Source organism: Antennarius striatus, chromosome 8 (assembly GCF_040054535.1).
Source record: "Antennarius striatus isolate MH-2024 chromosome 8, ASM4005453v1, whole genome shotgun sequence".
Classification (NCBI taxonomy): Eukaryota; Metazoa; Chordata; class Actinopteri; order Lophiiformes; family Antennariidae; genus Antennarius; species Antennarius striatus.
Window position 1 is genome coordinate 1,260,001 of NC_090783.1, and position 23,585 is coordinate 1,283,585.

The window sequence follows — 23,585 nt, forward strand, 5'->3', positions numbered from 1 at the left end:
CACGCTCACATGTGATCGAACAAATCTGATTGGAACGTGGGTCAATAAATATTAGTGATTGATTTAATCGTAAATATAACGTACATTTATATCTAAGGCTTTATAAATAAAGCTGCTTTAAATGATTTCATCAACTTTTCCCCCCTCAAACTGCTTCCTGTTGATCCTCTTCTTCCTCACTGCTCCTCTTCCTCTGAGGGGAAGGGAGGGTGGAATAATGTGATATGAAATCCTCGGTGTGTGTGTGTGTGTGGGGGGGGGGGGCAATCTGCTGTCCTTGTGCGTAAATATGATCAGAGAGCCTCGATCCGAACCCCTCCTGCGGGAGCCTCGATCAGCTTCCAATGTTGGGCATCGACCTGCACAATGGGCGCATGACGCGGGGCCTGATGGGAAGGAAAACGGTCCAGGAAGAACGTAAATACAGATAAAACGTCCGGATCCGTTTTGACGCACAAAGGGGGGGTCGAACCCATGTTGGATTTACGCGCTTTTTCGCGCGCGTTATGCGTAAATACGCTCAGAAACTTGTTTTTTTTTTGGTTGTTTTTTGAAGCTCCACTCACCCACGACACGATGCGCAGGATGGTCTGAGGCTGCTGGAAGAAGGTGACGGGGTCGAAGGCCCCCCCGGCTTTCCCCGCTCCGTACGCCTGCATCCCCTCCATGGTCCTCCCCCAGTCTCGAATCCTCCCTCCTTCCCGCTGCTGGTCCGAAAGGCACAGGGTGTGTGGAGCACCGGGAAACCGACGCGCTCAACCCACCACCCACCCCCCCACGATCCGCTCCTGCTGCTGGTGTCACCGGGATGGATGCGCGTCTCCTCCGGGCACCCCCCCCCGGTTCCCTCCTGCGGTTTATTCTAATAAATTATTATTATTATTATTATATAAATATTGTAATTTAACTTCCAGGTTTCCAGCTGTCTTCCTCCAGTTTCCGGTCAGACTGACTGACAGCGTTATGATGACGCGACCTGCGTCCGTCTCAGCGAACGCGTGAACGCGCCTCGTAGGAAAAAAAACACCCCTATAATGAGACGAGCACGCGCGCGGACGCATGTTGTGTCGTGATTGGCTGGAGGAGTCACGAGTTGTTCGTTTTTATCTAAAGGGCAGATTTTAAACTGCAGATTTAAAGTGGAAAACAGGAAAACATGTGATTCCGTGATAAACTAGTGGAGGTGAAAATAAAAATGCGCCCTCTTGTGGCCTAAATGGGCTTTAATACCTTTAGAATCAGCGCAGAACCAGAGAAATAGGAACAAAACGTAAAAATACAATGAGGATATTTGGAATACGAATAAAATGTGAGTCTTTTTTTTTAAATTTAAGTCAATTAAAACATTTATAATTTTGGTTGATATTTGTTTCTTATATTACATAATATAATGAGACAAGTTTGAAACGTTCACTATAAAATAATAAATTAAAATCACTTTATTTGAGCGGGTTTAAAAAACGGTAGACTGATGAAGCTCGCCTGAGAGACAATCCCGAGGGAGAAATAACCCAATAAACCCTCCCTACGTAATCAGAGCAAAGCCAATCACAGCTCTCCCACTGCTCTTACGTGTGCTGTGGGTGGACCAATCAAACATCCCGGTGGCTGGTCGCTAGGAGACACAGCAGAGGTACCGGAAGTGGATCCTCCACTGCGTCAAAAGTCTAAAAATAAAGATCGAGCTGATCAGAAATCGATCCCCGATGGTGAAGCTTCGCGCCAAATGTCTGCTGGTCGGTACGTTTGACTTTGTGACGTCACCTCGTCACTTCCGGTGAACATTACGGAGGCTAAAGCTAATTAATCCGCCACCACAGCTACACGTTAGCCCGTAGCTAACCCGTGGTGTGTTGCTAACGGGCTCGGTGCGGTTCTGTTTCCGGTTCTGTGCTCAGGAGATGCCGCCGTGGGGAAAACAGCGCTGGCACACACGTTCCAGAACGAAGGTTCCGTCTTCCCGAAGAACTACAGCATGGTGAGAACATCCGGGGGGAACCCCCGCCGGGTCGGTGTCGGTGCTGTGGTGACGTCACCGGAACCGGGTCGGTACAGCTGATGGGTTCGAATCCCAGTCAGACCGGAACTGGTTTTAGTGGATCAGGAACTTTACAGGAGTAATAAAACCTCCAGGTGGATGGATGATGGATGGATGATGGATGGATGATGGATGATGGATGGATGATGGATGGATGATGGATGGATGATGGATGGATGTACTTGATTGTTTGCATAAATAAACGTCGAAATAAAGTGAGGAAGACAAAAAATTAATTCAATTAAATCCATTACATTTAATTAATGAAAAAGAAACGAATTAATTAATTTAGTCAAAAATTCTCTTTAATTTATTTAAATATCCAGTTGAATAAAGTTTTTTTTTGACTCATCAGAGATTCAAAACCTGATTACTGATCATCAAAGTCACGTGACCTCATGTGGCTCCTCCAGACCTGCTGCAGAACCAGAGAGGGCTCATCTGCGTCGGTGTGTGTGTGTGTGTGTGTGTGTGTGTGTGTGTGTGTGTGTGTGTGTGTGTGTGTGTGTGTGTGTGTGTGTGTGTGGAGGCTTCCTGATTACACGTCCACACCTTCGTTCTGAGTCCAGTCGTAACAGGTTGGTGCATCAAACTGGACGAGAGCCGAGTGTGTGTGTGTGTGTGTGTGTGTGTGTGTGTGTGTGTGTGTGTGTGTGTGTGTGTGTGTGTGTGTGTGTGTGTGTGTGTAGTGTGTGTGCTATTGCTGTGTCAGCAGTATTGGAGGTTCTAAGGCGACAGCAATGTCAATAATTAATACAGCCGGTTCTGGAACGCCACCAGAACAGCTATTTAACGAGTGTGTGGACACACACCATCACACCGGATCCACCATCACACACTTGTCGTGTGCGTGTGTGTGTGTGTGTGTGTGTGTGTGTGTGTGTGTGTGTGTGTGTGTGTGTGACAGAGTGAGACGTTCTGCAGCAATGCAGCACTTTTAGTTTGGAGCATCTCTAGCAAACTGTGTGTCCTTACTGAACTCCAGCAACACACACACACACACACACACACACACACACACACACACACACACACACACACACACACACACAGAGTCACTTAATTATCTGTGTGCATCCAAACAAACGCTCTCCGGGACGCGCCGGCCGCCGTCTCTGCTGTTGCTAGGCAACCGTTAAAACATCGATCGGAAGCCGGCTGAAATATTTTTAACCGGTTGCTCCGCAGCGCCCCCTGGGGCTCCTGGACGTTAAAGGTGTGGAGTGCGTTGCTGCGGCGTGGGCGTAGCTATAGCGATGTGGGTGTGGTCCTGATGAGACGATGGCTTCCAGGTGTCCTTCTGGTTTCCTTGGTAACGAGGCGTCCAGTCCTCCTTCCTCTCTTCGTCGTCCGCCACCAGACGCGTTTGAGGCCGTCGGACATTCCGCTCACGTCCTGCTGGGGAAATGTCAGACGGCCCGTTCCCACGGCGACGCTCCCATCCTGTTTGTTCCTCATTGACATTCCGGGGGGGGGGGCCCTCCGGCGCATCACGGCGTCTCATTAGAGTTGTGTCCTCTATGTGGGATGGACGCCGCTAATGAGGTGCCTGGTCAGGTAGACGTGGGTGTGAGGTGTGTGTGTGTCCTTCACCGCCACACACACACACACACACACACACACACACACACACACACACACACACACACACACACACAGTTTGAAGAGAGGAACTCGTTTCTTCAAGGTCGATCATGAGCCGGACGGCGTCAGATGAGGGAGACGTCTGTGTGAAGACTTCCCTCGTCACGTCCCAAAGTCAGGGGGCGTGTCCTCGAGTCGCGTTTTGTTTTCACTTCAAGACGAATACGTACGGCGGCAATTGAGAGACGTTCCGGTCTGGATGGGATCGTCGAGGACGGCGGGCCTTGTGTCAAACTCAAGGCCCGGGGGCCAAATGCGGCCCTCCGTGTCATTTTATGTGGCCCTCGAAAGTAGAAAAGGTCAGAAAGTGTTTCTGAAAACTCCTCTTGTGCTAAAAACTTCAAAAAAATGTTTAAAATGTTTTTACAAACTTAAAAAAAACTTAAAAACGTAAAAATAAACTTTAAAAGTTTGCTATGAAATTAAATAAAACTTAGTAAACAAATGTTAAAAAAATGTAAAAAAAACTTGAAAAACTTGTATAAATTTTTTTTTAAATGTTACATTTTTCTTTACAAACTTTAAAAAACTTAATCTTGAACAAAAACTTTAAAAAAGCTTTAAAAAAGTAAAAAATAAACTTGAAATTTTTTTAAATACATTTTTTTTTAAAACTTAAAAATTAAAAAAAAAAATCTTAAAAACTTCTGACCAAAAACCGCTCTCGTGTCGCAGACAGTGGGCGTGGAGCTGCTGGTGAAATGCGTCGCCGTCCCAGAGACTGAGGACAGCGTGGTGAGTCTTCCTCCTGGGGGGGCGTTCACGTCCTCCGTCCCCCCCCCCCTAACCGTTAGCCGCCTCCCTTCTCCAGGAGCTCTTCATCGTCGACTCGTCCGGGAAGCAGGAACTGGTTGATTACTGCGAGAAAATGGTGAGATTTCTAGAGAGAGACGCCGCCGCCTGATTGGCTGCTCCTGAAACCCACCTGACATGTGCACACCTCCCCTTCCACAGTGGGGGGAGCCGTCGCTGCTCTGCTTGGTGTTTGACCTGACCAGCGAGGAGTCCTTCACCAACTGCAGCCACTGGATGGGGAGGGTCCAGGCCCACTGCCGGGGGGGCCACATCCCAGGTAACGAGCGTCCCCATCAGGGGGCCGCAGTACCGCTCCAGTTCAGCAGGGGGCGGCAGCGTTAAGCCATCGATCTTCGTGCGTCCTCAGGCGTCCTGGTGGGCAACAAGTCCGACCTGTCCTCCAGGAGGGGGGTCCAGGCGTCCGTCGCCCAGGAGTGCGCCCGGAGCTGGGGGCTGGAGTACCACGAGACGTCGGCGGTGAGTGGCGCCGAACCCACGACCAGACGCAGCTAGATGACATCATCAGCGTGTGTCCGTGTCGGTGTCTTGCAGAAGGAGATGGAGAACTGCGACGCCCCTTTTCTCAGCTTGGCCAAGACGTTCCTCTCCCTCTACCAGGAAACCAGCAGAACCATCCAGAACCTGAGCTCCTAGACCGACCCGGAACCGGAACCAGAACCGACACGGAACCGGAACCGACACGGAACCGGAACCGCAGCCGGACCTTAAACGGATCGTCCATTCCAGGATGTTCCACAGCAGAACTGCTCACAAAAATAACTCGTCGGGCAAAGTTTTGGTGTTTTCTACCTTGTAATTATTACGGCCTCACGATGTTTTGTGATCATAATAACTGTGATTATCGTGTCGCTACTTCCTGTCGTGTATCTTCCTGCGTTTGAGGCTGTTGGAACCCGATGGTTCTGGTTTTACAAAGAGAACCGACGCAAAAACTTAAATGATGGCGACGCGTTTCAGCGTGCAGATGACATCGCTGTGGACGTAGAAGTGTGTGTAATAAAGTGTGTGTGTGTTGAAAACCTGCTCTAATCCATCAGTCCTTCCAAAGCAGCTAGTCCTCAACATATGAACATTCTGAGATATGAACAAACACCCTTCACCATATCCAACTAGCGTCCTGCAATTCCCTTTTCTGCCACAACCCTGATGGGGGCAGCACCGCTGTGTTCAGGCAACAACATGCGTCTGTGCTACATGCTACAGTAGCGACAGTGGAACATCATGTAGCATGTAGCTTAGCCTCAGAGTCAGCTATTGATGTTAATGATTCACAGACGTTAAAAGAGAAACTTTTTTTAGAACTTTAGTATTTAGAGTAGTAATGACATTACTGTAGTATTTAGAGTAGTAATGACATTACTGTAGTATTTAGAGTAGTAATGATATTACTATAGTATTTAGAGTAGTAATGACATTACTGTAGTATTTAGAGTAGTAATGACATTACTTTAGTATTTACAGTAGTAATGACATTACTGTTGGGGGAGAATGATTGTGTCAAGGCCCTTCATGCTCTACATCCCATAATGCTTCTCTCTTTGCAGGACTCAGCAGATCACTAATGAATATATTACAGCTGGACACGCCTCCAGTATTACTGCTGACTTCAGCGCTCTCGTTACCCTCATCGCCCCGCCGGGTGAGAAAGTTGAAGACAAACCCCGCCTCCAATCACCCACGGCAACCAGATGACCCTCTTCATGATGTCATCACGTGTCCCAGCTGGACACGCGGCGGCGATCAATATCTGATATCTGTCTGGACGCTGTTGGACAATTAGCTTCATACGGGATCAATAAACTGGGAGACAATTAGACTGCTTTAGTAACGCACACACACGGCTAACCCCCCTAAAGACCCCCATGATGTCATCCAACCCCCCTAAAGACCCCCATGATGTCATCCAACCCCCCTAAAGGACGACACGACAACAATCGGTTCTGTTCCCTATTGGGGGGAGGGGGGCAGGGGGGTCAAATTTTATTGTCATCAGGATTCGATGCATCAGATTCATTCATTTTGGCACCTTTGAAGACTTTAGGCTTTGTTTCAATTCTCGTTTACAACAACAAAAAACAAATAAAAAAACCCCAAAAAATACGAGAAAAATTCAAGAAACCAAAAATAAACCAAAAGAGTTTGTTCTGTTTAAAAAAAGAAAATCCCATCGGTTCTTTAGTTTGTTCTTGTTTCAAGTGCGGTAAAACCCCGAAATACCCGACAAAAAGAATAAAGAAAGCAGGAAGTATTGAACATCGTAATGCTAACACGCTAACGTTAGCTCCTGCTCTGCTCTGACGCTCCTTCATTGTTCAAAACAGAAGTTCCTTAAAAGCAGATTGGATGAGTTTTGATCAGCATGCATGGAAATTCATCTTTTTTTTTTTTTTTTTGAGTCTCTCGGCATCACGTTAGCCACGCGCCGCCGTTAGCCCCGCGCCACCTTTAGCCCCGCCCATCACGTGTCATCTTTGGCAGCGGGCGGCGTTTCATTTGTCCACAGTCCTCTCCCTTTCAGAGGAAGGCGTCGCCTCGGGTCGATCCTGAGCAGCGATTGGATGCCAGGGATTCGTTGGAAGGCCAGAATTTTTTTTGTTTGTTTATTTGTTTGTTTGTTTGTTTGTTTGGTTTATTTGCAAAAGAAGGTGATGATGTGTCGAATACTAACCCATCAGTTCGTGGATGTATCCTCCGTCTTGGTTTCCAAGACGACTTGATTTAGATTTTTTTTTTTTTTTGCATCAGGGAACTCTAGTCATGATTTATTAACATATATATTCATATATTTATATATAATCAATACATATATTAACGAGTTTTTAATTTTTTTTTTGCAGCCTGAATTACTCCCTGCTTAAATCCGACAACGGTTCACAGTATTAATGCGAAGAAAGAACGAAATTAAGAAGATACAGCAACTAAAAGAGGGGCGTGGCCCAAAGGGGGAGGGGCAAGGGGGAGGGGCTGGCATTTGCAAGGGGGGTGGGATCACAGGAGCAGGCCCCATCCCCTTTCTCATCAGACCGAGGAAGAGTAAAAAATTGAAAGTTCACTTTTAATGACCACGCCCCCTGCCCCAAGGCCCCGCCCCCTCCCCCTCCTCCTCCTTGCTCCAATGTTTTACAAACGTGTTCAAAAAACAAAGGATGATGGGAAAAAAATCATGCATGTTTCTTCTTTTTTTTTTTTTTCAGTTTCTCTTCACTTCCTGTCGTCCGAAGCCCCGCCCCTCTTCGTCTCATACGGGCGTGGTGCGGCGGTTGGCGGCGTTTCCGTGTCCGCCCGAGTCTTTGGGGTCCTTCTGGATGCAGTTGTGCACCTGCAGGAAGTTGTGGTCCCTCTCGGTGGAGTTGTAGGTGGCCGTGGGCGTGCCCGTCTGGCCCTTGGGCAGCGCGTACATGGACAGCTCAGTAGAGGGCAGCGTGGCGCCGAACGCCTTCAGCCCCACCGGCGATGCCTCGCGCGACTGCGACGGGTCGGTGGAGCGGGACGAGGATCGCGAGCGGCGCCGGTAGCGGTAGCGGTAGCTGGGGATGCGCGTGATGGCGGCGCCCTGGAGGTAGTCGGCGGCGGCGCGCGCGCCCACGCGCAGCTCGCGGTGGCGGTCGATGAACATGTGCACCGCCAACACGCCCACCATCTCCGCCATGATGAAGGACAGCGCGCCGAAGTAGAAGGACCAGCCGTACGAGTAGCTGTTCTTCTTGGAGTCGCTCTTGGACGGGTCGCCGGCGTTGGCCGAGATGTAGACGATGATGCCGATGATGTTGCTCAGGCCTGGAAGGAGGAGAGAGGAGGAGGATGAGAGGCGTCGTCACGGCGACCGGCCGCTCTCATCTCGGGTACCAAAACCCGAAGGAAAGCGAGTCAGAACACTTTTTCACAAGAACGCGCAGTAGGACATGACCTAGAACCAGAACACACACACACACACACACACACCCCCGGCTCCGCCCCCCCATACCTGCGGACACGAACAGGATGCCGGAGCTGAGGATGATGTTGTGACGCGACTTGTAGAACTCGCTGGCGGCGATGCAGAGCCCCCCCATGAAGAGGAGGATCACACTGAGAATGGGGAAGATGCTGGAGGCTCGGACAGCGCCTGGACACACACACACACACACACACACACACACACACACACACACACACACACACACACACACACACACACACACACACACACACACACACAGAAGAAAACAACAAGAACAACAGGAGTCAGTTTTAATTTTCACTACTGAGACAAACTAAAGACACTTAAAACAACAACAGTAATAATAATAATAATAATAAATAATAACAATAATTAATAATAATAATAATAATAATAATAATAATAATAATAATAATAATAATAATAATAATAATAATAATAATAATAATGAATCACGCACGATTCCCCCCTGATTCTTTGATTATATTTTATTCACTCCTCCAGTCCCTCTCCATCCTGCCGTCTGTCCTTCCTTCTACCCCCCCCACATATGTCCTCTGTCCTCTCCCCCCTCCCTCATCATTCTGTCCATCAGCCGTCTGTCTGTCTGCCCTCCGCTGATCCCGTCTCGGGTTGTCATGACGATACGGCGGTTGCCGGGCTCGATCTGATTTAGTCTTCATCAGGAAGACGAGGAGGAGAGGAGGTCTGGACCGCCTCTTCTTCTCCTTCTTCTATCGAACCAGAGAAAGTGGCAGCTTTTACATTTTATCTCTGGAGAAGCAAAACTCGCAATTTCTGTGAGCAGGAAGAGGAGAACTGAAAACAATTCTGTTCAGGAAGCAGCTCCTGTTTTCTGCTGTAACATCAGACGTCGCTTAAAACTAGAATTTGGTTTCTATATAAATGACAAAAGACCTGAATAACTTTAGGAACATCTGGTGTCACAAAGATGTCCTGAGCACTTCAGCTGATGATCAACTCACTTTTGCAAACTTCCTGTTATAATGCACTAATTTTTAAATTATATTTTGTTTTATTTATTGGTTTTTAGTGTTTTTGAAGCACTTTAGTTCTTCATCTAATGAAAAATTGTAAAATGTTTGGATGTGATTAAAGTGTTTTTGCAAAAAAAAAAAAATCCTTCTCCTTCTCTCTCTAAGGTGACCCCCCCCCCATCATCCTCATTCTAACATCACCTCTTCTTCACTGATTGACACGAGATGTCAGGATGAATAGTCATCATGGGGGTAGAGGCCTTTGGGGGGGCCACACCCACTCACACACACACACACACACACACACACACACACACACACACACACACACACACACACACACACACACACACACACGTCTTAATCTGGAGTCAGCAGAAAGCGACACACACACACACACACACCCCTGGATTAATCACTCAGTGGAGGTGAACATTTCCATCACACACACACACACACACACACACACACACACACACACACACACACACACAGACAAAAGACGACGTACGAGACGAGAGGAAGTGAAAGCACCGCAGGCCGTCGCCACGGCGACCGCCTCCAGCGGTCCCTCTCTTCGTCTCTCCCTCATCCCTCTCTCTCTATTTCTTCTTCTGCAGCTGCGCCTGAAGCAGAAAACAGGACGTTCTGCGGGTAAATCTGCAATTCAGCGTGTGTCCAGCAGGGGGAGCCCACCGGGTGAACGCAGGCTAATCAACTAATAATCATCCAAATATCACCTCCTAATCGATGGAAAGTGTCATAAAAAACCACGAGTCATGAAATCTTTAGAATGACTCACCGATTAATGATCATTTTAGGGTTTAATAATAGTAATTGAAGTTAAAAATAGGCGCGATGAGGAACCGATTATCAGATACACACACGATAAAAACTAGGAGGAGCCTGTATGCTAATTAGCTGCATGTAAATTATTTGTAATATTGTTGGAATGCGTCCCTGTTGGTTTGAGCCTCATTATTCTACTGGAGTTGAACTGGGAGGATCTCACACCAGTACTGCCATCACTGGAATAATTACTGGAATAATTACTGGAATAATTACTAGAACGGTGATCCAGAGGGAGAATTTTGATGATAATGATCATGATGCCGGTAAAACACGCCCACCTTTAGCCACACCCATCTTTAGCCACACCCACCTTATCCGGTTATTCCAGCTTATTTCTCCCACTAACACTTGTTTTCTTGTGTTGGAATCCCTCGCGGGAGAAGTGTGTGTGTGTGTGTGTGTGTGTGGGGGGGGGGGTGATCGATGAGTGTGTTCTCTCCATCGCTCTTTGAGCGGATGTGTGTGTTTCTGTGTGTGTATCAAAGTGAAGCTAGATTGTCCTGCAGTGTGTGTGTGTGTGCGTGTGTGTGTGTGTACACATTTAAGTGTGTGAGTAGGTGTGTGTGGACCCAGGAGCTCCCAAGGTGGTGTCCACCCCCACCCCCATAACTCAGCCTCAATTACAAGAGTCTCCTCTGCTGCAGCTATTAAAACCATAAGTCACACACACACACACACACACACACACACACACACACACACACACACACACACACACACACACACACACACACACACACACACACACACACACACACACACACACACACACACACACACACGTCACTGCAGCAGAACCAACCAGGGTTAGAGAATAAAAAAGGAAAAAGGTTTAAGAGGGTGTGTGTGTGTGTGTGTGTGTGTGTGTGTGTGTGTGTGTGTGTGTGTTCATGTGAATGTTGTACACACACACACACACACACACACACACACACAAATGATGCGTGACAACTGCAACAACTGGACTCCCAGAAATACCGGCGGTGACGTCAGTGACCGGATGATGTCAGCAGGGGGCGACGTCACGGAGCGTTAGCTTAGCAGCGCTAATTATAGCAACAACGAATGGAATCTGTGTAAGTGAGTGTGTGTGTGTGTGTGTACTTGTGTATTTGTGGTGTTGTGAGGACATGAGTTTTTTTGATTGGTCCTCACTTGTTCTAAGTCACCAATAGCATCAGTGTTTGACTTCCTGAAGTCGATTGAGATGCTCCTCCCTCCTAGGATAGAGTTTAGCCAACACACACACACACAGACACAAACACAGACACACACGAACACACCATTCCTTTTCCAAGCCAGTTAGGGCCGGAGCTGAGCTGTTAGCTATGTCTAATCCCATTCGGCAGCTACAACCGACACACACACATACACACACACACACACACACACACACACGTGATTCACACACTGTGGGAACGCATCACACCTTCCCCTCTCTGCCCACAGAGACACACACTCTACGGTAACCTATAATTGTTATTTATTATTTATTATAAGTACATTTAAATTTGTGCATATGTTTATTTGAATCTGTTAGCATAAAGCGTTAGCATGGGAAAATATCACTTTTTTCTCAGTGATATTTATTGATCACCTGATCCGACTGGATTCTGATTGGCTTATTGATCGTATCAGATGGTTCTGGATCAGGTGGGATTTGAACCCTCACCTCTACGCGATGCGTCGTGACAGCGGTTCTACCGCTAACGGCGCCGCTGCAGGAGGAAGGCTGACTCCTCACCCTTACGTAACCGCATGTACAAACCCACCGGGGGGGAGCGGGGGTGGGGTGGGGGGGTGAGGCGGCTCAGAGTGGGAGGGAGACCTTGGCTGTTAAACGGAAGACAAAGCGATGAAGACCACAGCTGTGTGGGGAACCTTTAAATAGAACCGCGTCAAGACGGACGGCGCCGCAAACACACTCTTTGAATCACCATCAACACACACATGAAAGTAAAACACACACACACACACACGGGCTAATTAACATCACGGAATGTTAATAACGTCCGCGGAATTAAGCAGACGAGGGGAAATCCTCCGAGCTAATTTCGTTTGACGGCTCACCTGAGCGACGTTTAGCTTGATTCCGTCTCTCTGAGGACGATGTTTGACGCCATCCCGAAACATCGCCATCCGAAATCGAGTTGGCGTGGGATATAAAAGTCCAGAAACGCGTCATTACACCGAGGATACCCACAACCTTCACACAGTTACCCCAGGTTTCTGACACTAAAACGACGCAGACTGTATCTACAACCTTGATGCGGTGTCCTTCCTTTAAAATGCATAAAAAGAGTACATTTGTGCACGGAAGTGTGAATATTACCTAAATTTTAATACTCCTAAACGGTAACCATAGCGACGAGATAGCGGTTCATCTTTTGTGGGTAGTTTTTGTCTCCTTTCAGCGTCGCGATTGAAACACGACCTGATGGGTCCAGGAGTCGAGGCACCGCCTCTGAGTCGTCTTTTTTCGATCAATCGTCGCACAACGGAGAAAATCTGCCCGGTAACTAATGATGTGACGGCATTGGCACACTGCGTCACATTTAGTCATGTCATGTTTATTTAGGCGTGAACGAGATAAAGTACAGGTAGTCCTCAACATACAAACATTCGTAGATACGAACAAATGCGCTTCACCATATCTGACTATTGTCCTGCAGTTCCCGTTTCTACCAGAACTCTCGCAGGGGCAGCACCACCGTGTTCATTCACCAGTTTTAGTCAGTTTCAACTTTAAAATTTAAAGAAAAAGAACAGGATTGCGCAATACGAGCTCCGTTTTTTCCTGCCGCGTCGCGTTTAGACGCTTTAAAACTCGATGATTGGTTTCTCCAGCTTTTGTAGTTTCAGCCTCGGTCATCAGAAGCTCCTTCTTCCTCCTCCGACTGAGCTGTTTCCGTGGATACGAGGGTAGGAAAGGAAACCGGAGCACGGAGTGATGAATGATGAATGTCTCCTCCGAATCATTATCTGATTATTTTGGGTTTTCACGCTGCTTCTTCCTCCGTCGTCGCATCGTAATTACTCTCCAGGTGATTCACCTGTAAACCCAACCCAGTTAAAAAACAAACCACAACCAACCGAGGAAGTTTTTTCGGGGGACTTTCTAAAACTTTTTTTCAAACACCGACTCGGTTTGGTACCCCCTTTTCCCCCTTTGCTCCATCCCCCGGCGTCCGTCCACCAGCTGTCAGACTGGAATACAGGCCTCAGTGGAGACGGACGGACAGATGGATGGAGAGCAAGGAGGCAAGGGATGGATGGGAGGAAGAAGGAGAGGTGTGACCCACATAGCAGCCACTGGTATTTATAGAAGACTGTGTCCTAATTGGCGAGCCACTGGGACGGCGGCGGCGCTGTGCCAGTACCCTACTACTTGTCCTTCACCTCCTTCACCTTCCTGTCCTCCTATCTTTTCCCTTCCTGAAATGTTCCTTCTCCAAAACTTCCTGTTTCCCATCTTCCAGCGCTCCATTGGCCTTGACGGCTTCGCCCTTCACTTTAAAAGAATGCTGACCTGAAACTCCAACAGAGACGAAAGGAACAGAACTCACGTAGGAAATACTCCGAAGCGTCCGCCTCATAGTCGGCGTCCTCAGGGAAGTGATCGATCTGCTTACACATGCCTTTAAAGGAACCTGCAAGAGAGAAAGATCCATTAATACGTCGATATCAATAAGAATAATCGATGCTAAAGGAGAAGCAGCAAGAACAAGATAAAGTACAGGTAGTCGTCAGCATACGAAGATTCAGAGATACGAACAAACACGCTTCACCATATCCGACTGTTGTCCTGCAATTCCACTTTCTGCCACCACTCCAGCGGGGGCAGCATTGCTGTGCTCAGTCATTTCTCACACTGGTAGTGAAGTTTTTTACTCTTCAAAATAAAAGCATGCTTCCCCTACCCCAAACTTCAAAATACACACATGTCCTCTTCTACAGCACAACAACATCACAGCCATAGTTCTCTGTTAGCATCTTAGCGCGTCCTACCTTGGCTTGTTTACTGTTTATCATGATGATAAAGTAAAGGCTAGTGAAGGTAGTGGTAGTGGTGACCATCTCTGTGATGACAACTCTGACTCTGACCCTCCTTCACTCTAAAGCTGAGCTACATGCTACATGCTACGGTAGCGTATGGTGGATCATTAACATCAACAGCTGCCTCTAATCTACATGCTACATACTACAATAGCTACAGTGACCTATCAACATCATTAGATTGAAGTTTTTAATAAATAACAACTTACGAACAATTCAACATGTGTTTGTAGGTTGAGGACTTCCTCTTTTGTAAAGATGAACAAAGGGATAAAGAGGACAACAGAGAGACGCTTGAGCGTTTGCCACCCGGCTATTAACGCCAACCCTCTGTGTTTCGCTGCCACCGGTGAACAAATTAAACACAGCTTATAAATCCACTCAACACAACAAAGACACTTCCTGTTCCTGTTCCACGTAATTTAAGTCAACACAACTTAAAACTAACATGTGGGATGAAAATAAAACGCCGGGGCGCAGCTGAGGAGGTCCCCCCCAGTTTGAGTCCCTTAGTTTTAACTTCCTTGGATGAATTGTCCTGAGACGCTTAGCTCACATGTAGCCACGCCGTTCAAAATGGTGTCTGTCGCTGTTGCTAGGAGATGTGAGGAGGCGTCGCCGTGGCGACTCCCTCCGCTGTAATAACACGTCTCGGTATCAATGTTTTCTTTTAATTTGGCGGCGTCTCCATCATCTCCTCCGCCGCTCCTCGATGACTCCCCTTCCTCCTCCCCCCTTCTTTTCTTCCTCCCCCCTTCCCCCCCCCGTTCTCACGTTCTCCCTCCTCTTCCTCCAACACATGCCCACCCACGCTGCAACACGAGCACATGTAATCTGGAATAGTAATTTGTCCTCCTTCTCTTGTCTCCCCCCCTCCCCCACCCAACCCCCCCCCATCCTCTCTCTCTCTGTCCTCTATCTGTCTCTCACATACATGTGTGAGAACCCCGAGGACCAGAATCCCATTTTAACTGAGCTGGCAGCTCAGCCCCCCCCCCCTTCCATCCCTCTCTCTCCCTCCCTCCCCTCTGCCCCCCCCCCCCCTATTCAGATCAGAATCGTTCTTTATCGTCTCGACAGGATGGAACCTGCAGCGTGAACCCAGGATTACGTCATGTGATCACTGATGATGATGATGATGATGATGATGAACAGACAGCAGAGACCCCCCCCCTCTTGGAACAGACATTGTTTTCATTCTTGGCCCTCGGGGGGTCAAGATGATTCCCTCACTCACTTATCCTGCAGCAAATGGGGCCCCGCCCCCCCCATAGATGATTGAGACCAATGATACGGGACCCTGGTGACCCCCCCCCCCCACACACACACACACACACACACACTAGTGACGACCCAGTTGAAGGCCTTGTGTCTGTTAATGATGAGTTAATGTAGTGATGAAACCCATCATGCATTAACATCCTGACCCACTGCGTGTGTGTGTGTGTGTGTGTGTGTGTGTGTGTGTGTGTGCGTGTGCGTGTGCGTGTGCGTGTGCGTGTGTGTGTGTGTGTGTGTGTGTGTGTGACACAGTCTCTCCGGTGTCTGGAGTTAAAAGCGATTCATGGATAAGTTAAAGTAAAAGGTTAAAGGTCAAACACTTTCTGTCTTCCTGTTCAATCTGTTCATTTATTTCATGTAAAACTTAAAAACCATCAAATAATTTGACACATTTATTGTTTTAACGGTCAGAAATACTTTCCTCTTAACAAGAAATGTGTTCATTATATTAGAATGAACTATTTTAGTTTAAAACATCGTGATTTATCTGAGTCCATCCATCTAATCCTCCACCCTGTCACACTCTAACAGGAACCAACACTAACAGGAAGTGATGTCATTCAAGAGTTTGAAGAAGAAAAGCTAAAAAAAAAGGTGAGTATTGATTTTTACACACAAAAAAACAAATCAAGTTTTGTAAAGTAAAGTAAAAAGGTTTTACAGTCCCGCCAAAATAAGGGAAAAGAATCGTTGCAAAAGAAATGCTTTGTAAGTAGATTGCGTCCTCGCTGCAGGTTTCTACAGGAGCAGGAAGTAAAGCAGCCCCAGAGCTCCACCCAACCTGCCCCCGCATGAGGAGGGGCTTCATGGCTCCTCCCTCTCCAGACCTACAGCTGAACAACTTTTGATGGTTGAATTAATAAAAAAAACACAATCAGCTAGCTATTAGTGGTAGCGTCTGTAGTGCTGATGGCGACAGACATCAAAGCTTCCTGTAGTCCTGATGGTGACATACATCAAAACCATTTTAGATATGACGATGGCAGACATCAAAGTCATTTGTAGCTCTGATTGTGACAGACATCAAAGTCAAATATAGCTCTGGTGGTGACAGACATCAAAGTTACCTACAGTGGTGATTGCAATAGACATCAAAGCTACTTGATAGTTCTGATGGTGACAGACATCAACGTCACTTGTAGATCTGATGATGACAGACATCAAAGCTACCTGGAGTGGTGATTACAACCGACATTAAAGCTACTGATAGTTCGGATGGTGTTAGACATCAAAGTTACCTGGAGTGGTGATTACAACCGACATTAAAGCTACTGATAGTTCTGATGGTGTTAGACATCAAAGTTACCTGCAGTGGTGATTACAACAGACATCAAAGCTAACAATAACGCTCATGGTGACAGACATCAAAGTCAGCTCGCCACACTGATGGATGATGTTCCCAAACAAAGTTAAGCTCAGCGAAGGAGATGAAAGCGATTTTGGTCACCATCAGCTGACGTCGTCACCACGGCAACCGCTTCCAGCTTGGGAATTTTTTTTCCTCCTGCTGTGTCGACAACTTTAACGATGACAGAGAATCAGTCACGGCGGCGCCGTCATCTCAGTGCTCGTCCTCCCCTCACCTCACCCGTCCTCCCGTTACAGATGTTGTTTTTTAACGGGACACATCCACAGCCTCCTCTTCCTCCCTCCTACAGATGTTGTTTGCCACATGTCAGCCGGTCCCTCACTTCCTCTTCCTCTTCCTGTCTTCCTCCACACATCTGCTCCTCCTCTCCTGCGTCTGTCTGCTGCTCCATCTGCTCCCCTCCACCCTCCATCATCCCTTCCTTTACTTCCCTCCAAACAAACCTGACTGTTCAAACACAGCAACAACAACAACAACAACAACAACAACAACAACAACAACAACATCTGGGGAGCTGCTGACTCATGAAATCTGGTGTGGATCAAATTGTGTATGTCTGACTTACGACTTCCGGCTAGTTGCTATGGCAACAGCATGTGGTAAAAACTCCACATGCTGCTTTAAGGTAATGCCACATGTGAAGGTTATTATTATTATTATAATATTATTATTATTATTATTATTATTATTATTATTATTATTATCATATTATTATTATTATTATTATTATTATTTACAGCTCAGATGGATGAGTAAGGAGGAGCGTGTTTGAGGCGTTACCTCCTCCCACCAGCAGGTGGCGCTGTGGCGAAAATGGAAAACACGTCATTATGGGATTTTTTGTTTCAACTGTATAATTCAATATCTCCCAATGGAAAGACAAAAAACACAACGTGAACACTACGTCCTGACGTTCAGAAAAAATTTGATTCAGAAATTTTAAGTCATCAGAAATTAACTGAATTATCTCATCCGAGTGTAGAAACGAGGGCGAAGCGTCACGACTTATACTTACAATCCAAATATAAACGTTTTTCATCAGACGCCTAAAAAAAATGTTGATGGAAGTTTTAAATCATGATGTAAACGTTCCTCCTCCTCCTCTTCCTCCCGCCGCAGACGGCCCCCTGCCTCTGGGGGGCCGTGCCAAGCTGGCATGGCTTGCGGCCCTGGAGCTGGAGCCGGACCGGAGCCGCTGCGGCGTCTGTCTCGTCTGGTTTGTGTTTGTTTACTGACATCAGCAAACAATCTGGAGCTCGAAGATAAACAAACGTGTAACGTGAGAGGAGCGACACGCCGCCGTACGGCGAGCAGATGGACGCCGTTTCGTGTTCAAACACTTCCTGAACCGGCGACGAGAAGGCTGGGAACAGGAAGTGCTTCCAAACTTTTATTTTCTGTGTGTGTCACCTGTTTGTCAACGCATCCGAGCAAAACAACAAACAAACAAACAAACAAACAGCCGCGCCGGAGGCCGTCATGTCCTGCTGTCACCGCACCGACGTCAACGCCAACGGGATTCCCAAAAACGCTGAATCGCCTCGTTTTAGTCCGACTCAGCTCACGTGTCGGGAAGAGGCTCCTGTGTGCTGATGTCATCAGACATTATTCTGATGTCATCAGACATTATTCTGATGTCATCAGACATTATTCTGATGTCATCAGACATTATTCTGATGTCATCAGACATTATTCTGATGTCATTAGACATTATTCTGATGTCATCAGACATTATTCTTAATGTCACACTAATATGTGTGTGTGTGTGTGTGTGTGTGTGTGTGTGTGTGTGTGTGTGTGTGTGTGTGTGCCCAATGTTTTTGCCAATTTTGCCCAATTGTGTATAAGTAATCAGTGGGCCAACACACACACACACACACACACACACACACACACACACACACACACACAGCACCTCCCCCGCCAGGCGTTAAACAGACCGTGGGGCGGTGCCAACACCTTCCGACTGTCCTGTCAGACGAACAACGCCCTCCCGTTACCGCGGCGACCGGACTCCGCCCCGACACACGCCGCACGACCGTCTGTTAGCATAGCGGAGTCACACCGCTAACCCTGTTAGCATCCCGCTGTTCAAGAGAGGAGATCAGTTAGATCAGTTAGATCAGTTAGATCAGTTAGATCAGTTAGATCAGTTAGTTTTGTTCGTTTACTTTTGGTGTGTAAAAATAATACAATATAAATATATAAATATGTTTAAGACTAAAACATAACAAACAAACAATGTTTACAACAAAGAACTCATAAACAAACAAATAAACGACATCATTTTACGACGTGTTGAACCAGCCTACATGCTAACGGTCAATCAATCTACAATCCAGCTGTTTTCAGATCTTTTTGTTATTTTGAACGTTCAGATTCTGTCATTAAAGTCGTTAACGATGTTTTTTATTCGTTATTTGACTTTTTTTTTTTATTTAAAAAAAGAACAACCTAAAAACCTTTTGAAACGCCTCTGAAACGTCCATCAGACATGAACAATCACACACCAACACGCGTGTTGCGTGTTGGTCTGATTTAAAATCCCTCCTCCTCGACTTTTTACCCGCCAGAGAAATAAAAGCTAATCCTATCGCGCGTTATATTAAAGCGTTGCGGCGCTAAGAGGTTTTCGCCGCGTGTTGATTTGACAGCCGCCGTGACCCGTCAGCCAGTCGTATTACAGTATCAACAGCAGCCCCCCCCCCCCCTGCGGAGCGCCGCCGCTCGCTGAACAATGGCTCCCGTCTCGCTAGCCGGCGCTCCTCCATCACGCCAGAAATAGCCTGTCACTTCCTGTCGCGCTTTCTGAACGGGCGCCGGCGCCGACCTCCTAAAACTGGAACGTTTTCTCTTTCATCACAAAGTTTGATGTGATTGGTTCGTTTCCCACATGCAAGTGTGTCCTCTAGGACGGGGTCTTTGTTGTCATGGAAACTACTTTTAGGTTAGTTTAACCCCTTAAAGCCAAACGCATCATCTGCCGCTTCTTTTCTGTTTTAATTGATTTGCTATTAGTCAGCATCAGGCTGGAAATGAGAGGGAGGTCGTCATTGATCGGCAACAAAGACTGCAATTAATTATCATTAAAAGTCTTGTTCAGATGGAGGTTCAACGGCTTCCTGCCCCCCAGGGGTCAGGTGAGGGCAGAGGAACGCTGGTCTGCAGCAGGAGGAAACCTCGTCTAGGACGAGGTTACATATCAAACTGGAGCGCTACATGACGCGTGAGCAGATTCCTTTTGTAATCTGATTACATCCCGGACCCAACACACACACACACACACACGCACACACACACGCCTGTGATGGATACACGTCACGCCACCGTCACGTGGGAACCACGTGCGTCAAGTCCCGGTTTACGCGCGGTGACGTCAGACGCTAAAGGCCGGGGCGGGATCGGTCGGATGGAACGTGGGTCTGTGCGTTAAAGATAGCGCAGGGAGCCCGGGGGGGTGTGACGGAAACCCACGACTGCTCACCCCCCCACCCCACCCCACCCCCATCTTCCTCCCCCTCTCTTTTTTCTCTCCTCCGTAGCGCGCCTTAAAGCGACGCGCGATTCCTCCCTACGCTCAACCGCCAAACCGCTTCCAACCGCCGGTGCCAAGGAGGCAGAGTGTGAAAAGTAAAGCCACTTAAAGAGTGTGTGTGTGTGTGTGTGTGTGTGTGTGTGTGTGTGTGTGTGTGTGTGTGTGTGTGTGTGTCTCATTTACTGTTCTCTGTCTTTAAAAACGTCACTTTGTCCTGAAAGGAACCGGCAGGAACTTGCGCGGCGCTGACTTGATGACGTCATCCGGCGACTCGGTTGATCCGAATCACACCTGAACACCTGATTCCAGGGGGAGGAGCTTGATGTGGACAAACTGAATGTGTTCTTGAGGTGAATATTGCTCGTTGTAGTTTCCTGTCGTTGGACGTAACATCGATACGCCTCCGGGTTCGAGGAGCTACCTATAGCAACGGGTGTTTGTGGAGAACGGCATTGTGGGTAAGTGATGCTGGATCTGCCCACAAAGTTAGAGTGAAAGACTGACATGACATACATGGACTTCCTGTACGTACACTAGATGTGTCCCGTTAGAACACCTACAACCAAGTAGTCCTCCCTGACTCCTCCCTGACTCCCCATAGGCCCCTCCCCTTTCTACCATTTGGCTCCAGGTATGAAGAAGCACATCCTCCTTTTCTGCATCAACTTCCTGTCTGATATCCCGTGTCAGCACCCAACCAGAACGGTTTCACGTCTTTCTACCCTACTTTCGCGTCTTTTCCTCATCCACTTCCTGTTTGTGTCGTTAGCGACAGACGAAACCCACGACCCCGTTTCAGCCAATGAGGACAAGTTCAGGAAGAAGACGAACCCCCCCGACCCGTCACGGGTATGAAGACGGATCACTGGGGCCGCATTCCCTAAAGAGACCTGACCAGGAATACGACAGAATGGGAAAACCTTTAACGTACTCTACACTTCCTGTTTCTTCATCCAATCACAGGCTGCTACAGGTGTTTGCCCCGCCTACCTCCATTCCAGGACCAGAACCAGGATCAGAACCAGTACCAGAACCGAAACCGGAACCCAGGTCAACACAAAAACCAATAACCACAGAGATAGCTTGATCTCCTCTGAAGAAGAGGATGTCATCAGCGTATATACTGTAGGTAGATAGACGGATGGATGGATGGATGGATGGATGGATGGATGGATGGATGGATGGATGGATGGTTGGATGGATGGAAGGACTCACCCTCCAGGCAGCAGGTCCTCCAGAGGCCCGAGTGCGTCATCACCTCCTCGTTCTTCTTGCTGGTCTCGTTCTCGTTGGTGCTCTTGATCTTGCAGACGCCGCGCGAGTACAGCCAGTAGTCGGTTCCCACGGCGATGGTCATGAGGCTGAAGGCGGCGAAGGCCCCCACCGTGGTCAGCAGCATCTGCACCCCGCGGTCAAACACGCCCATGTTGCCGCATTCCACGAAAGGGGGGCCCCCTTTCTTCTTGATGTACAGGAAGTAAATATTTGTGAGTTTGCGTCGCCACGCCAGCTCGGAAAATGGGGGGTGGGCGGCGGCGGCGGGCGGGTGGCGGTAGCGGGGGGCCGCTGGGGGGGCGGGGGAATTAGGGGAGCTCGGGGGAAATCGTATGGTTGGTTCTTGGGTGGGACGGCCTAGAGATGAAAATTAAGGGTGAGTATGGAGGGTGGGGGGGAGGGAGGTGGATGGATAGGTCAAACCAGAAGTTTTTAGTTCCAGTCCCAAGTCGCAGCGAGCTGCTCCGGATAAAACGGTGACCTAAAAACACTTCTAGGTCCCAGCAGAGACCCGGCCGGGGGCGGGGGCCTAGTTAGTGGAGAAGGAAGGCCTCTAAATGTCAAAAAAAAAGTAGGTGGGGGGCCACAAAGACGAGTTCTTCTTGGGTTCTAGACCCTCATGAGGTCACATCCGCTGACTGGACCAGGTAGAATCCTCACAGCGTCAAAGGTGATGCATGGAGCACACACACACACACACACACACACACACACACACACGCACACACACACACACACACACTCACCGAGACAAACTTTCACACACACACACACACACACACACACACCTGCACACGCATGAACACAGTGTGAATTAATTCATACTGAGTGAGGATGAAGAAGCGCCGGGGTGTGGGGGCGGAGGGTGGTTCAGACTGGAACGGAGGCGGCCTGGTTTCCTTCAAAAGGGGGGCCCCCCCCCCACCCCAAAAAATATAAAAGAAAATTAGAATCAAGCCGAGGGCGTCTGATTGGAGGTGGGGGTGTGATGGGACTATGTCACCCGGTGGAAGGATGGAGGCTCATCTCTGAGGGATGGGGGGGCACCGGCAAGCAGGGCCCAGAATGCCGGAACGAAAGGAACCAGGTGTGTGTGGGGGGGGGGGATAAAAAGAAGGGATTCAAACCAAAAGACTCTCAAAAATGAAGGATGGGATGTGGAATAATGTCATGATGGAGGAAAGGGGAACAAACCAACCAGGGACGATCAGCCCCCCCCCACTCCCTTCCAGATGAAGAAAAAGAGGAAGAAGAGGATGAAGTTGTAGAAACCAAACGACACGTTTCCTTTTTTCCTAAAATTCCGGTCCCCAGATTCCATCGGGGGTGTCTGGACCCTCCTCCCGCGACCTGCTACGGGCGGATGCGGGCAGCGGCTCCGACGCACCGCGGGGAGCGGGGCGCATCCAGGCGGGGAGGCCGAGCATCACCGGGGGGTGAAGAGGAGGAAGAGGACGGACGAAGCTTTCCTGGGGGTGGTGGTGGTGGGGGGGGGGGGGGGGTTCGGGCATCCAAAAACCTGATCCCGGATCACGGACGCACCGATGTCATCGCGCGGGAATCGTGAGGAATCCGCGCGAAGCGATGCGTGTTTTAGGATGGCTGTCACGCGCGTGGATCCGCGAATAACATAAAATAAAATAAATGTCCGGTTCACGACGAGACGCGTCGGTCCGTCCGCGGCTTCCTTCTTCGCGGAGCTGAGATAGAAGTGGAGGATGAGGAGGAGGAGGAGGAGGAAGAGGAGGGAGGGGGGATGATGGGAGGAAGCAGAAGAGAGA

General features: G+C 48.4%; 3 protein-coding genes across 4 annotated transcripts in view; 1 reads left to right on the forward strand and 2 right to left on the reverse strand.

Moving 5' to 3' along the window:
- Positions 1-789, reverse strand: part of LOC137600014 (synaptogyrin-1-like) — a 7,911-nt gene extending 7,122 nt beyond the window's left edge. For both annotated transcript variants that reach the window (XM_068321338.1, XM_068321339.1), the window contains exon 1: positions 567-789. In XM_068321338.1, the coding sequence (XP_068177439.1) occupies positions 567-668 (102 nt within the window). In that variant the 5' untranslated portion in view covers positions 669-789. The remainder of the gene's footprint in view (positions 1-566) is intronic.
- An 819-nt stretch (positions 790-1,608) lies between these two features.
- Positions 1,609-5,798, forward strand: ift27 (intraflagellar transport 27 homolog (Chlamydomonas)). The gene is made up of 7 exons (XM_068322090.1): positions 1,609-1,740; positions 1,899-1,978; positions 4,358-4,417; positions 4,494-4,553; positions 4,637-4,754; positions 4,845-4,954; positions 5,030-5,798. The coding sequence occupies exons 1-7, from the start codon at positions 1,707-1,709 to the stop codon at positions 5,129-5,131; spliced, it is 564 nt and encodes a 187-aa protein (XP_068178191.1). The 5' UTR covers positions 1,609-1,706; the 3' UTR covers positions 5,132-5,798.
- Positions 5,799-7,670: 1,872 nt separating this feature from the next.
- On the reverse strand, positions 7,671-22,026 carry LOC137600348 (voltage-dependent calcium channel gamma-2 subunit-like). Its single transcript, XM_068321928.1, has 4 exons — positions 21,745-22,026; positions 13,855-13,938; positions 8,463-8,603; positions 7,671-8,275 (listed from the first exon to the last, which is right to left on the reverse strand). Exons 1-4 carry the CDS (start codon positions 21,953-21,955, stop codon positions 7,737-7,739), a joined length of 975 nt encoding a protein of 324 aa, XP_068178029.1. The 5' UTR covers positions 21,956-22,026; the 3' UTR covers positions 7,671-7,736.
- Positions 22,027-23,585: the final 1,559 nt, after the last annotated feature.

Coding starts and splice junctions, on each gene's coding strand:
- ift27 (XM_068322090.1), top strand. CDS start 1,707: ATGGTGAAGCTTCGCGCCAAATGTCTGCTGGTCG. Junction 4,554..4,636: donor TTGATTACTGCGAGAAAATG/GTGAGATTTCTA, acceptor CCCCTTCCACAG/TGGGGGGAGCCGTCGCTGCT. Junction 4,955..5,029: donor AGTACCACGAGACGTCGGCG/GTGAGTGGCGCC, acceptor GGTGTCTTGCAG/AAGGAGATGGAGAACTGCGA.
- LOC137600348 (XM_068321928.1), bottom strand. CDS start 21,955: ATGGGCGTGTTTGACCGCGGGGTGCAGATGCTGCTGACCACGGTGGGG. Junction 13,939..21,744: donor GAGGACCTGCTGCCTGGAGG/GTGAGTCCTTCC, acceptor TCTCTCTTGCAG/GTTCCTTTAAAGGCATGTGT. Junction 8,604..13,854: donor CGCTTCGGAGTATTTCCTAC/GTGAGTTCTGTT, acceptor GTGTGTGTCCAG/GCGCTGTCCGAGCCTCCAGC.